General features: G+C 27.2%; 9 protein-coding genes and 1 non-coding gene across 10 annotated transcripts; 9 read left to right on the forward strand and 1 right to left on the reverse strand.

The window, feature by feature from the left end:
* Nucleotides 1-11: 11 nt before the first annotated feature.
* On the forward strand, nucleotides 12-83 carry AAJ76_300074491. The gene has a single exon. It is a non-coding gene; the product is annotated as a tRNA-Lys (tRNA).
* Nucleotides 84-195: 112 nt separating this feature from the next.
* AAJ76_300074998 (60s ribosomal protein l34) lies at nucleotides 196-519 on the reverse strand (the record flags this gene model as incomplete). The annotated part of the gene is made up of 1 exon (XM_024475110.1): nucleotides 196-519. One exon carries the CDS (start codon nucleotides 517-519, stop codon nucleotides 196-198), a length of 324 nt encoding a protein of 107 aa, XP_024332173.1.
* A 550-nt stretch (nucleotides 520-1069) lies between these two features.
* Nucleotides 1070-2752, forward strand: AAJ76_300075549 (methionyl-trna synthetase; the record flags this gene model as incomplete). Its single annotated transcript, XM_024475111.1, has 1 exon — nucleotides 1070-2752. One exon carries the CDS (start codon nucleotides 1070-1072, stop codon nucleotides 2750-2752), a length of 1683 nt encoding a protein of 560 aa, XP_024332174.1.
* A 395-nt stretch (nucleotides 2753-3147) lies between these two features.
* Nucleotides 3148-4467, forward strand: AAJ76_300077627 (beta-tubulin; the record flags this gene model as incomplete). Its single annotated transcript, XM_024475113.1, has 1 exon — nucleotides 3148-4467. The coding sequence occupies one exon, from the start codon at nucleotides 3148-3150 to the stop codon at nucleotides 4465-4467; it is 1320 nt and encodes a 439-aa protein (XP_024332175.1).
* Nucleotides 4468-4568: 101 nt separating this feature from the next.
* On the forward strand, nucleotides 4569-7178 carry AAJ76_300079048 (exoribonuclease r; the record flags this gene model as incomplete). Its single annotated transcript, XM_024475114.1, has 1 exon — nucleotides 4569-7178. The coding sequence occupies one exon, from the start codon at nucleotides 4569-4571 to the stop codon at nucleotides 7176-7178; it is 2610 nt and encodes an 869-aa protein (XP_024332176.1).
* A 1427-nt stretch (nucleotides 7179-8605) lies between these two features.
* Nucleotides 8606-9028, forward strand: AAJ76_300083085 (hypothetical protein; the record flags this gene model as incomplete). The annotated part of the gene is made up of 1 exon (XM_024475115.1): nucleotides 8606-9028. One exon carries the CDS (start codon nucleotides 8606-8608, stop codon nucleotides 9026-9028), a length of 423 nt encoding a protein of 140 aa, XP_024332177.1.
* A 442-nt stretch (nucleotides 9029-9470) lies between these two features.
* On the forward strand, nucleotides 9471-9794 carry AAJ76_300083950 (hypothetical protein; the record flags this gene model as incomplete). Its single annotated transcript, XM_024475116.1, has 1 exon — nucleotides 9471-9794. The coding sequence occupies one exon, from the start codon at nucleotides 9471-9473 to the stop codon at nucleotides 9792-9794; it is 324 nt and encodes a 107-aa protein (XP_024332178.1).
* A 2150-nt stretch (nucleotides 9795-11944) lies between these two features.
* Nucleotides 11945-12304, forward strand: AAJ76_300086424 (hypothetical protein; the record flags this gene model as incomplete). The annotated part of the gene is made up of 1 exon (XM_024475117.1): nucleotides 11945-12304. The coding sequence occupies one exon, from the start codon at nucleotides 11945-11947 to the stop codon at nucleotides 12302-12304; it is 360 nt and encodes a 119-aa protein (XP_024332179.1).
* An 852-nt stretch (nucleotides 12305-13156) lies between these two features.
* Nucleotides 13157-13339, forward strand: AAJ76_300087636 (hypothetical protein; the record flags this gene model as incomplete). The annotated part of the gene is made up of 1 exon (XM_024475119.1): nucleotides 13157-13339. One exon carries the CDS (start codon nucleotides 13157-13159, stop codon nucleotides 13337-13339), a length of 183 nt encoding a protein of 60 aa, XP_024332180.1.
* A 1064-nt stretch (nucleotides 13340-14403) lies between these two features.
* On the forward strand, nucleotides 14404-14727 carry AAJ76_300088883 (hypothetical protein; the record flags this gene model as incomplete). Its single annotated transcript, XM_024475120.1, has 1 exon — nucleotides 14404-14727. One exon carries the CDS (start codon nucleotides 14404-14406, stop codon nucleotides 14725-14727), a length of 324 nt encoding a protein of 107 aa, XP_024332181.1.
* Nucleotides 14728-14977: the final 250 nt, after the last annotated feature.

The raw sequence follows: 14977 nt of genomic DNA on the forward strand, positions 1-14977 counted from the left end.
AAGAAAAATAAGCCCTGTTAGCTCAGTGGTAGAGCATTAGGCTTTTAACCTAAGGGCCGCGGGTTCGAGCCCCGCACAGGGTGTTTTTTTGTTGTTAAATTTTAATAACAACTTTTTAATTTTTACAAATTACATAATTTATTAAATTAAGAAATTTACACATCTTAAAAAAATAACATAATAAAAATAAATATTTTAATTAGCAGCCGCTTTTTCTCTTACTATTTTTTCTTCATCGTTCAAAAATGCTTCTACTATTTTTTCTCTAACACATCGTCCACATGTTGTAGATCCCAATGGTCTATTAACTCTTCTAGCAGAAACTTTCTGTCTTGAAAATTCAGCTGGTCTCATTCTAGCAATCGATAATAATTTAGTATTACACTCGTGGCATCTGTGAAATTTAGCATGTTTCTTTTGTTTTCTAGCTACTAATTTTCCAGATGGTGTTTTAACAACTTTCCTGACATTGCTTCTTGTTTTGTATGTTCTACCTTTGTGAATAATAATTTTATGCATTTACGGGGGTACAAAAATAAAAATATTTAAAATAATGTTTTTATTTATTAACTAGCTTACAATATCTTATTTATTAAAGATTTTAGACACAAAATGCTGGGGTGCTTTTTTTTAAAAATTATATATCATTCTTTTTTTCTAGTTTCTAGTTAAAACATTCAAATTACTTTCTTAATATTCTTAAAAAACTTATAATGAACCATTATTTACAAAAAATATTAAATACAACTTAAAAAACATCATAAAGTATTGTTTGTATAATAAAAAACTTAACATTAATTTTCTACTTTAAATAAAAAGTTAAGACAAAATTCTACAAAAGATGGGCTAAAAAAATAAATATTTAGAATTAAACTATTTATATATATTGGTGGTAGTTAATCATTTATTTTAGTGATCTTAGTTAATATTTGCTTTTTATAGAAATTAATATATTAAAATTCAAAGTTCCTATTTTTTATTTTTTTAACTAATAGCTATTTTATTTAAAACTTACTATTTTTGTAAAAATATTAAAAAAAGTTAAAAAACTTTTTTAAATCCTGCCCTTATGAAAAAAAAAGTTCCTAGTAAAAAAATAATTACAAGTGCACTGCCATACGTTAACAACCAGCCACATTTAGGTAATATCATAGGATGCGTGTTAAGTGCCGATATGTATGCAAGATTTTGCAGAAAAAACAATGAAGATGTCGTTTTTTTGTCTGGTACTGACGAATATGGAACTGCTATTGAAATGGCAGCTTTTGCACAAAATAAGACACCTCTACAAATTTGTGAAGAAAACAGAATTATACATAAAAAAATTTATGACTGGTTTAACATTGATTTTGATTTTTTTGGACATACAACAAGCACAGCACATACAAAAAATGTTCAGGATTTTTTTAATAAAATACATAATAATGGTTTTTTTACTGAACAAGAAATTGAACAATTTTTTTGCGACAAGTGCCAGATTTTTTTGGCCGATCGTTATGTCGTCGGAACTTGCAAATTTTGTAAATATACCGATGCAAAAGGGGATCAATGTGATGGTTGTGGACACACTTACAAGTCATTAGATTTAATCGATGCTAAATGTACCTTGTGTCATTCATTTCCAAATATTAAATCTACAAGGCATTTGTTTTTTGATTTTAATAATTTTAAAGATAAATTACAGAAACTGTTTAACACAAATAGTCAGTATTGGTCGGAAAACGGCAAGCAAATTACTAAATCGTGGTTAGATCAAGAATTACTCCCACGATGCATGACAAGAGACTTAAAAAATCGATGGGGTGTGCCTGTTCCATTAAAGGATTTTGAAGAAAAAGTCTTTTATGTTTGGTTCGATGCAGTTATAGGATATTTTACGTTTTATAAGGAGTATGTTGCTGCGCGAAGTGAATCTAAAGAATTAGATAAAAATAATGTTTTTGCAACTGACAACATTTTACAAGATTGTGAGTTGGTTCAGTTTATGGGTAAAGATAATGTATTTTTTCACACAATTGTATTTCCATCTTTAATATTTGCTACTAATGATAGCTACCCTTTAATAAAAAAACTGTCAGTTACTGAGTTTTTACTTTTTGAAAATGAAAAGTTTTCAAAAAGCAGGGGACATGGAATATTTGGATTAGATCTTGTTGACAACACCATGGGACAGTCTTGTTTGTGGAGATATTACTTAGCAAAAATTCGCCCAGAGAAATGCGACTCTAATTTTTCATTTACTCATTTTACAAACGTTATTGATGCCGATCTAAATAATAATATAGGAAATTTTTGTAATAGGGTACTTAAGTATATTAAAAATAAAAATGATAAATTAATTAGCATTGATAAACTAGAACACAGAGACGATTTAATGGTACAGACGATAGATAAGATATATAAAGAATACCTTACAAGTTTTTCAGCTATCAGAATAAGGGAAGCACTTGAAAAAATTTTAGAAATTTCAAAAGTCGGAAATGAGTATGTTCAACAAGTTGTGAGCAGCAAAATAGAAGTACCAAAAGGGTTTCAAGTGGCTTTTAGTATAGTTGTGCTCATAGGACAATTACTTGAGCCTTTTATACCTGTTTCGTCAGAAAAACTTTTAAAAATGTGTAACCGAAAAAAAGAAAACTTTTGTGAATCTTTTTACATAATTAAAAGCGCTGAAATAGGTGATGACATTAAGCCGTTGTTTAACAAACTTGATGATTCTTTGATTGAGAGAATTAAAAATTTTAAGAAATAAATAATTTGGAAATTTTATAAAAGAATTTATTTTAATAACCAGGTTTACAGCATTTTATTACTTTTTTTAAAATTAAAAACCAATAACAGCGTGCAATATTATAATTTTATGGTTCGACATAACACTTTTTAAGTACTAATGATAAAATTAGCCAGTATATCTGTTAATTTTTTAATATTCATAAAACTTAACTATAAAATTAAATTTTTTATCTAACAAACCCATAAAAATAAAATCTTTATTTTTTCTATAAAACGCATTTAGTAACAATAAAAAATATATTTTCACAACTTGTAAAATCATCTTATTGTTACTACCTTTGTCTATTGTACAACCAAGGGTCTATTTAATTTTTTCACCGTGCTTTTTTATTTAAATTTTTTTAACCCCCATTTATGAGAGAAATAATTCACCTACAAACAGGTCAGTGTGGTAATCAAATAGGAGGTAAATTCTGGGAAACTATTTCTAGTGAACACGGAATAGCTAATGACGGAAGATATGAAGGTACATCTGATAATCAATTGGAAAGAATTAGTGTATATTATAACGAATCTTTTTGTAGGAAGTATGTTCCTAGAGCAGTTTTGGTTGATTTAGAACCAGGAACGATGGAGACTATTAAACAAGGACCTTTTGGTAGTTTATTTAGACCAGATAATTTTGTATTTGGTCAATCAGGTGCAGGAAATAATTGGGCTAAGGGTCACTACACGGAAGGTGCTGAACTTATTGACAGTGTTATGGATATAGTAAGGAAAGAAGCAGAAAGTGCAGATTGTTTGCAAGGATTTCAAATTACACATTCTTTAGGAGGAGGAACAGGTGCAGGAATGGGAACTCTTTTACTTTCTAAGATTAGAGAAGAATTTTCTGATAGAATGATTTGTACTTTTTCAGTAGTGCCTTCTCCAAAAGTAAGTGATACTGTAGTTGAGCCTTATAATGCAACACTTAGTATTCATCAATTAGTAGAAAATGCAGATATTACGTTCTGTATAGATAATGAGGCATTATATGATATCTGTCTAAAAACTTTAAAGCTTAATAATCCTGGATATGGAGATCTTAATCATTTAGTTTCCCTCGTTATGAGTGGCGTGACTACGTGCCTTAGATTCCCAGGACAACTTAATGCAGATTTAAGAAAGCTAGCAGTAAATATGATCCCTTTTCCAAGATTGCATTTCTTCGTGGTAAGCTTTGCTCCTCTTATCGCTAAAGATACTCAACAGTTTAAAACTTATTCAGTCTCCGAACTAACACATCAGATGTTTGACAGTAGAAATATGATGACTGCTTGTGATCCTAAAAAAGGTAGATATCTTACTGTAGCAGCCGTGTTTAGAGGTAAAGTCTCTATGAAAGATGTAGATGAACAAATGGCTTCTGTTCAGAATAAAACAGGAAACTTGTTTGTAGAATGGATACCTAGTAATGTTAAAACAGCTGTATGTGATATAGCACCAGAAGGATTTGAAATGACTGGTACTTTTATGGGAAATACAACTGCTATACAAGAACTTTTTAAGCGTGTATCAGAACAATTTAGCTTGATGTTTAGGAAAAAAGCTTTCTTACATTGGTACACTGGAGAGGGAATGGATGAAATGGAATTTTCGGAAGCAGAATCTAACATGAATGATTTATTATCTGAATATCAACAATATCAAGAAGCAACTATTGAAGATTCAGAAGACTTATTCGTTAATTAAAAGTAAACTTTTATAAAATTTTATGTTTTTGTTTGTTAAATTTTTATGCAAAAAAACTTAAATAGAATTTGATGCATAGATTATAAAAATTGAACCCTTCTATGAAAAATTCACCATCTTACAAATACAACAATAGTTTTTTTGAATGGAAAATTTCTAAAAGAAATCAATTATTAAAAAGAGTAAAGGAAAATTACGTTAGAAATGATATACCGTGTGGATTTGAATGTTGTGGTACCAAAATTTATGATGATTTTGTGGTTTTTACCATTTGTTCTAAAGAGATTTTAGAAAAACATAAATCATTATTAAAGAGTGATTTTATAAGACCAATTATCTGTCAGTCTGAATTTAATAAACTTAAAATGGGAGAACAAAAGCGTATTAAAGATTTAATAGATAAAAAAGCTTATATATACTTTTATGATACTTTTTTTGATGTGACTGTTAATAAAGGATTAAAAGGTGTCCTTGAGTTTTATACAAGTCATTTGCAATCTAAAAAATTTATAATTTTAAGTGAACAGAATATTAAAGACTACGCTAAGTATTTTGAGGATAATATTGTTAAAGATCTTGTGGACGATGTTTTTATTAGGGAAGAAACATCTTATGATGATTACTATACTAATTTAGAAATACTTTATAGTACAGGTAAAATTCTTAAATCTACTTTAATGGTAGATACTTATAATTGGAGGAATGGAACAATTTTTTGTCAAAATAAACGTGTAAGAATTTTAGGTAGTAAAAATATGAATAGAGCTATCCATGGAGATGATGTATACGTAGAGATTATAGAGGAAGTATGCGAAGACGAAATAGATGTAAACGTAGAAGATACAAATGATTTTGTAACTAAAAAAAATAAGTTAGAGAATGAAACTAATAAAAATGTCTTATTTGGCAAAGTAGTAGGGATTGCCAAAAGGGAAAAAACGGAACTTATAGGTACAATTCTTAACTCTACTATTTCAGGTGATGGGTCACAAAATGTTTTGGTATTACCTATTGACAAAAGATATCCACCAATAAGAATTCGGACTAGTCAACCCGATGAACTTGTAAATAGAAGATTATGGATAGAATTGGAGTTTTGGGAAAAGGATAGTAAATATCCTACAGGACATTATTTTAAGAAGATGAGCCAGATAGGTGATGTTAATGGTGAAATTGAATGCATTTTATTGTCAAATGGTGTGTCTTATTTTAATCATAAATGGATAGAACTAATTAAACCAACTAATTATTATAATGTTGAGACGATAAAGGCACTAAATAGTGAGCATTCTGACTTTTTTAGTCTTAAATCTATGTTCCAAGAGATTGAATCTGGACAGAGAATTGATTTGCGTCATTTAGATGTCTTTAGCATAGACCCACAAGGATGTACTGATGTAGATGATGCTTTACACATAACAACCTTGGAAAATGGCAATTTTGAAATTGGTGTGCACATAGCAGATGTCTCTCATTATGTTAAGCCAGGCTCTACTCTTGATGAAATATCTTCTGACAGGGGAACTACAGTCTATTTACCAAATAAAAGAATCGATATGTTACCAGAATTTCTAAGTGCTGGTCTATGTAGTCTATTGGAAAATCAGGAACGTGGTACATTTTCTGTAATTTGGGAAATTGACAAAACGGGGCAAATTCTCAGTACAAAATTTACAAAAGCTTTAATTAAATCAAGAAAAGCGTTTTCTTATGAAGAAGCTTTGAAACTTCTAAATTCACCAAATAGTGCATATTTGCAAGAAGATATTTCCAGATTATTTGAAATTTCAAAAATTTTAAGAGAAAAAAGACAAAAGAATGGAGCTTTAGATTTAAGCGCAAATAAAATTGAAGTAAGTAACAATAAAATAGAGACTAAGAAGCCAATACTTACGAATAACTTAATTGAAGAATTTATGTTACTTGCCAATATAAGTGTGGCAGAATTTATTTATAAAAATTATCCTGAAAATGCAGTTTTGAGAAAACATCCGCCTCCCTCTGAATCACCAATGCCTATTGATGTAAATTTACAAGATTCTTTTAATATAAATGAAGTAATCAATTCTTTAGATAGCAATAAAAAAGATGTTTTTAAGAAAATAGTTACTCGCGCTATGAACCAAGCAATTTATGTTTTATCTTCCGAAGATACAGATTTCTGTCATTATGGTCTTGCTACACCTCTTTATACACATTTTACATCGCCAATAAGAAGATATGCAGATATTTTAGTTCACAGAACATTATATTGTATTTTATGTAAAAATAGTTTCTCTCCAACAGATAATATAAACCATACTATTCAATTACAAAAGAATGAAGAGATAAGTAATGAAGATAATACTTGTTGTAGTAATGGTAAGAGATATAAAGTTCCCAATTTTTCAGAAGAGTTGTCTAATATAAATGACACTCTTATTAATAATCTCAATAAAAGACATAGTAATGCAAGAAGATGTTCATGGGATGTAACTAATTTGTTTATATATAATGTAATACGTGAAGTAGAACCTACTACAGACGCATATGTTACGGATATCAAAACAAATGGTGTCTTAATTTATATTCCTGATTATGGCCTTAATGAAGCACTTTCTTTAGGAGATAAAGAATATAATGTTTTTGATCGAATAAAAGTCAAGCTTTTGAAAAATGATGAAATGTTTTATTATAGAAGAAGGTTTGACATTGAAATTGTTTACAAATAAATTTTAATCTATAAATTATTTAATATTTTTTGGTAAAAACGTGGATGCTAAAGTATGTTGATTCTGTCTTATTAATGCTGCACTGAAAATATGCTTACAAAAAAATGTTTTTTTCAAAAAATACAATAAGAATATTTTTAATGTTATCCATGGTAAAGTTTTTAAGTTAATAATATATCTTGCAAATTAAAAATTTTTTTTTTACAATCCAAAAAGTCATTAAATTTTAAAGAATAATTTTAATACATATTTAAGTAATTTGCAATAAAAAAAATAAAATGAATGTATGCCAATGTGTGACATGTTTATTTTGTAAAAAAAATTGACAAAAGCTTTTAAATTAAAAAGCAAACCAATTTATCACTTCTTGTAGCTAACAGTACAAATAGCACTTAAATTTAGGTCATTATAGTCATATGTAAAGAGTTAAGTAATTTTTAAATATTTCCTGTCTCGCTAATTAAGTTGTTTATTTGAGGATTGGCTAAATAATTATTTTTCTGGTCATACTAATATCGGCTTTGTGCAAATACCGATTTGCTAACTTACCTCTTCAGCTTCTGTTATCTGCGTCCTTTTCCGTCACTTTATTAAAGTGCTTTCAAGAGTCTTCTCTGCGTTGAAGATTGAGCGTACGCTATGATTCGGCGATTATTTCAAGCTTCTTTCTATGTTTAGAATGGTATCTACTTACTATATCGTCCCATGTTATTACATATGGTACTATCTTGGCCTTACATCTGTGCGTTAAACGCAATTCATTAGCAAGTTCATCTTATTTTCTTAGTTTCTCTGACTCGGCTTATTGTAAGTTGTCAAGTCGATCTCGCCACAAAGGTATTTACTTTTTGATATATTTAAAACATTGTAATTTTTGCACATATTGCACTTTTTTATATACATTTATATTAAAATTATTTAAAGTTAATAGCCTTACTTGACACAGATTACAAATTATGTGCTTTTGATATAACAAAATATAACTTATAGATTTTTTTAGGATATTTAATTTTTAAATTATAACAACAATGAAATTTAGGTTATAAAAGTTCCTTTTTTGATTTTAATACACGACAATAATTTGTCAAAATAAACCTTATATCATTTGTTATTTCACAGTTTATTAAAAGCTTTACTTAATTTAAAAAGTAGATTTCAAACTTATTTAATAAAAATTAAACTGATTAAGTTTTTTAAATTTCACAAAAATACTATATCACAAGAAATTTTAAAAAAAATAATGTAGATGATTAAAATAATAGCTAAACATTCAAAAAAATTTTTCATTGTACATTCTAGAGCATTTCATTTCTTTCATTTAAATTTAAATTTATTAAAAAATTAATAAATCACATTTTTCTTTTATTTAGCAAAAAATATTAAAAATTTGCTGTAATTTTTAAATTAAAAAAAATAATAACTAAAAGATGTTTACAATTTGCCACATAGCTAATTTTTGTTTTTGCGCACATTCTATGGATCACTCTATCTTACAAAATGCCAAATTAATTCCAGGAGATAGGTTACGTCAAATTATCTTAAAATATTTTAGTACATCAAACAATAATTTAAAAAGAGTCCAATCTTTAAACAATGCCTCTATAAAATTTACTACACCAAAATTTTCGATAATAACGAAAAGTGCTTCTTCTTTTACAAAATGCCTAACTGAAGTTAATCTTATTGTTAATACTAAATCAAAGAACAATAAATGTGAAAATTGTGGCCAAATAATTTCTTATCTTGATGACTTAAGTTCGAAATTGAAAAGTAATACATTAACAGGTTCGTTGATGTGCAATTGTTGTGCTACTTCTGAGAGTAAGATGCCGGTTATCAAAAGGAGTTGAAGCCGAATTTAAAGATGAAATGCTGTAATAACCAAGAAGCTTCTTTAAGTTCTAAGTGTTTAAAAGATTTTTCTCAGAAAAAACGATTGTAATCTTAAAGATCAAACTGAATCAGCTTTAAAGAAGGAAAAATATTAAATAGTAATGAATTGTCCTATTCTAAAGTCTTTGATATATTCAAATGCATCGAAATATGATGTACTTTCAGAAAAGTTAGAATACTCAGTTGTCAAAATTTTAAATCTTTGATTCTATATTTAATGTCGATTAAACAGAATATTTTAAATGAACTCGTTTGGAGGTTGGATAAAAAAATTTAAATTTTTTAAAAAGTACTAATTTTGTTATTAAACCAGAATTGTTTAAAAAATTTAGTTTACAAGGAATCAATGACAATTTTGATAGTTATAAAGGATAAAAAAACAGTTTAGATGAAATTTGTATGATTGTTGATGATGATGAAGCGATGTTTAAGATATACTTTTTGAATATATTCATTTCTCTTCATTACAGATCTTTTTATAAATTTGATGATCATTTCCTGCCTTTTACATTAGATTTAAATATATTTATGGGTTTTCATGTACATCTTTGTAAAATTATTTATTTGTATCTTTTAGAACCTAACAATGTTGATTTAAAAAAGATTAAAAATTTTAGAAAAAATGCAAGAAATATGGAACCATATAAATCTAAGAATTTATCGTTAGATAGTTATTATAAATCTTTTGATGAATTATTAGTTTTTATTGAGAAAAATTATTAAAAAAAGGTATTAATAAATCTTTTAATTAAGTTAAAAGTGGAGTTTTAATTTACTTAATATGTTGAAAAAAGTTTTACACACCCCTTTGTTCAAAAAATAATCTTTTTTAGCTTCCATCTAGGACGTTTAAATAAGAAAAAATGCTATGCTGTAATAGGTAATTTGTAAACTTTGTAACTAAGAGAAAATGCTATTTAGAATCTGACAAACTTATTTAACTTCAAAAAATAATTAATCAACAAATAAATAAATTCTTATTAGCATTAAATAAGAAAAAAAAATTTCTTAAGTAAAAATTTAAGGCAATTTTTTTTGCTAATTTATTGATTAGATCATTTGTGAGTTCATTTATATAATAAAAATTTATTATTTTGTTAAGTATTCCTTTTGGAGAAATGGCAATTCATAAGATTCTTATAGTGTTTTCCTTTAGTTAAAAAGTTTTCAGATTACCTTTACATCACAGCATAAATGTTTCTTTTAATTCTCAGCTTAATCCTTTCTAGCTTATTTAATTTATTTGTCTTGTCCATACACTACTTTATCCTTCTCTTAGAAAACTCCCTTTTCTTAATATCTGCGCATTATCGACGCTACATACCACAAGAACCTTGCTCATAGGAAGATATGATTTACACCCGTAAAGGTACATACTGGACCGACAACAAATGGTATATGCTCTACCAGGTCGTGAGTTTATTGGACTTGTGGTCAAAGTGTCCGATGTTGGTCTAATGAATGTGATGGTGGTTCAACATCCTACGTGAAACAAGCTTAAGTTTCGCTGGCTTGTTAAACCCTTCCCAGGCGGATTGTGAATTCATATTAAATTTTTTTTCTACCTTTTAATACTATTCTTCTATTATTTTAAGCTTTTGTTAAATATCATTTTATTTACATGTTTATTTAATAATTTTTTTCTAATATATTTCTTATTAATCTTGTGTCAGATAAAAAGTGAACATGATTTTATACATTAAAAATATTCTAACTATCATTTTATCTTGGTAAATATGATGATGACATATTAGCACTTTTGAAACATAACTGAATATGTTTCATCTTTGAATCACAATTCTCAACAGCTTTGTTAATTACTTTTGAAAAATGTGTTGAAAATAAAAGTAGGTAATTGTTCCGTATACATGAATAAAAGTAAAATTATATTGTAAATAAATTTATATTCAATAACACTTTCCTTCTAAATAACATAATACATAAAAATTTGTGTAACTGAACATTAAATTTAATCATATTTCCCAAATTATCTATTAATTTACATTAATCTATTGTTCAGAATTAAACATACAGAGCTTGTTCAAATCTTAAGATATCTAAAAAAAAATTTCTGTGCAAAATTAATTAAGACATAAATCTAAAATTGATATTTATGTCCCACTTTATAAGATAAATTAATAAAAAAGTATTTTGATTAAATACTATTTTATATAAGACAATTTTAGTTTTTAGATTTTTTTATCTTAAAGGTGTGTCAAAGTTTTAAGCCCCCTCTAGAAACTTGTTTAATAAAATGTTAATAATAAATTTGTTTTATTTCGTTACAACGAAGCATTATATAATTTGATCTTTTATATCTAAGCTTTTACAAGACGTTTAAAAAATAATTAGTCTTATTATTAAACATGGGTTTATATGTACTTAATTTAAAAAAGTAAAAACATTAATTAAAAAAATCATTTCCGCTATTTTAAGTTTTTGATTTTGGAAAATGAATTTAAATTACTTTAATGTACCTCATTTATGATATGGTTTGTGAGCTTTTAAAAAAATTAATTATTCCCCAAAAATCAAAGTAAATTGTTTAATTTTATATGTAAAAGAACAAATTGTTGCTTAAAATTCATCAAGCAAAAATATTGACTAAATTGTTTAATTGTAAAGTAGAAGAAAAAAAACAATATAATTACCGATTTCAAAGAATAAAATTTAAACTACTAAAAAAAGAGAAAAACTTACATTTTTAAAACTGTAATAAAAATTCAACGTATGGATCCTAATAAAACCACCAAATACAAAAATTAAAACTGATCTGGATTTATAAGTATCATAATCTACTGTTTTAAGAGTAATTAAAGAAGAAAATAGTCCCGTATATAAAAAAAATGAGACAGTGTTAGAATTTAAAGAAAATGCATAAATTAAATGCTTTGATTTCGCTTAAAACGAAACTTTATGAACTTGTCACTGGGCTTAAAGTCATATTTTCTGATGGAAAAAAAATTAATTTAGATGATCTAGATGGTTTTAAGTACTATTGGCATCATGTAAATAAAGATGAAATTTCGTATAGTAAACGTATACGAGGCGGAGGGAGCATTGTGGTTTGGGCCAGTTTTTGTTCTAGTGAACAATTGATTTTACAAGTTGTTAGCAATGAAATGAACAACATTACTTATTGTAAAATGCTTGAAATTTCTCTATTAGCATTTTTTGAAAGTAAAAATAGTGAGTTTAATGATGTAGGTTGCGATTTAAATTATATTTTTTAACAACATAATACACCTTGACTAAGCTCGTGCAACTAAGATATGGTTTAAAAATGATAATATTAATTGCATAAACTAGCTATCATTGTGTCACAGATATAAATTCCGCTTAAAATTTGTGGGCAGATATGTTGAGAAAGGTTTATAAAAATGGATAGAAAATATTTGCATTCAAGATATGCATTCTCAATACTAGTAGCCTGGTCAAGTATTACACACGAAAACTTGTTAAAATATGTCAGTGGAATACAAAAGCGTATGATTGATGTTGTTAAAGAAAGAGACGATAAAATCAACAAATAATTTTTCTTTTATATAAAATAATTTTTTTTAAAAAATTTTTAAAACCATCATGTCCATGAGGTTCATTTAAGTGATTAAAAATCACTTTTCTGAATCAAAAAACATTAAATAATAGGTATTATTTAAAGTATGTGTTTGCATTTTAAAATTTGAGTTATATAAGACATTCCATCAAACTCTGGGACTAATTGTTTTTTTACGTTTTGCAGTAGCTTAGGCCTAAAGATAAAAATAACATAATGATTAATTGTAACAAAATCAAACAAATGTATTTTCTACAATTTTATAAATCTAAAATTAACCACTTTTTACAATAGTGGCAAAAAAAAATGAATATTTGAATAGTATAGTAATCATACACTTTATAGCTACATCATTTGATTTTTTTACTTTGATAGGAAATGTGAAATACACTGAAAGAAATTTACAATGTTTTTAAAACTTTTTTGGTATTAACATAAAATTTTTTATTTTAAGTGGCAAAAAAATGGAATATTTTTTTTGGCGGGAAAATTTTATGTAAAACTAAAAAAAACTTTATTTTTATCCCTTATGACACAAAAATTAATTTTGAGTGAAAAGTTCGAGATTAAGGCTTTATTAGAAATTGGCTGGAAACAAAAAAAAATTGCAAAAAAGTTCTTGATAAGCCAATCGACAGTTTTCAAAATAAAGAAAAAAACTAATGAAACAGAACAATTAGAAAGAAAATCTGGTTCTAGTAGGCTTCATTAATTAATAGTAATGATATATCTTATTTGAAAAAAAAATAAATGCGGATTTACAAATTGGCAGTATCAAGTTTGCTGTAGAACTCAAAAAAAATATATCTCTTAGATGTATACGAAATAATTTGTGTAAAATAGGATTGCATGTAAAAAACTATTTCTGTCTAAAAAGCATATCGTGGTAAGAAAACAATGGGCAAGTAAGTAAACATGCGTGCTACTCTGATAAGAGATGAAATCAGGTTATTTTTAGTGATGAAACAAAGATAAATCTATTTGGCACTGATGGAAGAGTTTATGTGCGAAAAAAAGTTGTCAAAGATATAATAAAAAAAATTTAAAACCCACAGTAAAACATGGTGGTGGTAATATCATGATTTGGGCATGTTTTTCGAGTACAGGTATCGAAATATATGTATAATTGACGATATACTGAACAGCGAAGTATATTATAGAGTTTTAGATACACATCTTGTGCCTTCCGTAAAAAAATTATAATTAAAAAATTATATTTTTCAGCAAGATAATGACCCCAAACATACAAGTAATTGCACTAGAGATCACTTGTCAGATAAAAATATTTTAACTTTAAATTAGCCTGCACAATCATCAGATATGAATCCTCTAGAAAATCTATGGTATATTCTTAAGATGAGTTAAGAAAAAGAAAACCAAAAAATTTAAAAGAATTAAAGAAATGTGTTGAAGAGAAGTGGAATTAAATAGATGTTAAAGTTTTTAAAAAGTTGGTAAAGAGCATGAACAGCAGATGCAACGAATTGTTTAGAGTTAAGGTGGACATACTAAATTTTAAATAAAAATATTTTTTTTCTACCAATATAATAATAATTTATTTTTTTATTAAGTGATTCTTATTGAAGAAACTTCAGTTCATCACATTTATTTAAGCACCCACAAATTATTCAGATTGATTAGACATCATAGTCTTTTATTTTTTAACTTTCATCTAAATCTTTTGTACCTTTTTGCTATATTTTTTTATTATACTTAATCCTTCTCTTAGAAATTCTTCTTTCCTTAATCTCAAAACAACGCATTATCAGCGCTATCATGCTACAAGGGCCTCGTTTAGTAGGAAGATATATGAATCCCCGTAAGAACTTTACAGAGATCCGACAACTGGTAGTACGCTATCAGACCGGAGTTTCAATGGATCTTGTGTTCGGATATAGTGGTATGTGTCTAATGACCGTGATGAACTTGCGCCATCCCAGGCGAAATGCTAGAGCTTCACTAGCTTGCTACGACCTTCCCAGGCGATTCTTCATATGTAATCTCTTACTAAAGGTCTCCGAATACGACCTGCAAATGCTTCCACATCTACGGCAATTGTCATGCCAACCCAAAGATGTTATGCCTATTCTACATCTTTAAGGACATTTACAACCCTTAGTCGACGCCTGCAGAAAAGCTTACGATTTTACCGACAAATATTTTGTGACAATTGTTGCGTCAACGCTAGGTTATTACTTAACGAATTAGCATTGCTGGAATTTGAACCCATACCCCTCGAGCATCGGGACGAGACATAAACACTACACTAACAATGCTCATGTTTTATATTTATAATATTGTGACAATTAAAGATGTAAAATGTTGTATATATTATTCTTAAAAACAGCTA

Source organism: Vairimorpha ceranae (assembly GCF_000988165.1).
Source record: "Vairimorpha ceranae strain PA08 1199 chromosome Unknown NODE_3, whole genome shotgun sequence".
NCBI lineage: Eukaryota > Fungi > Microsporidia > Nosematidae > Vairimorpha > Vairimorpha ceranae.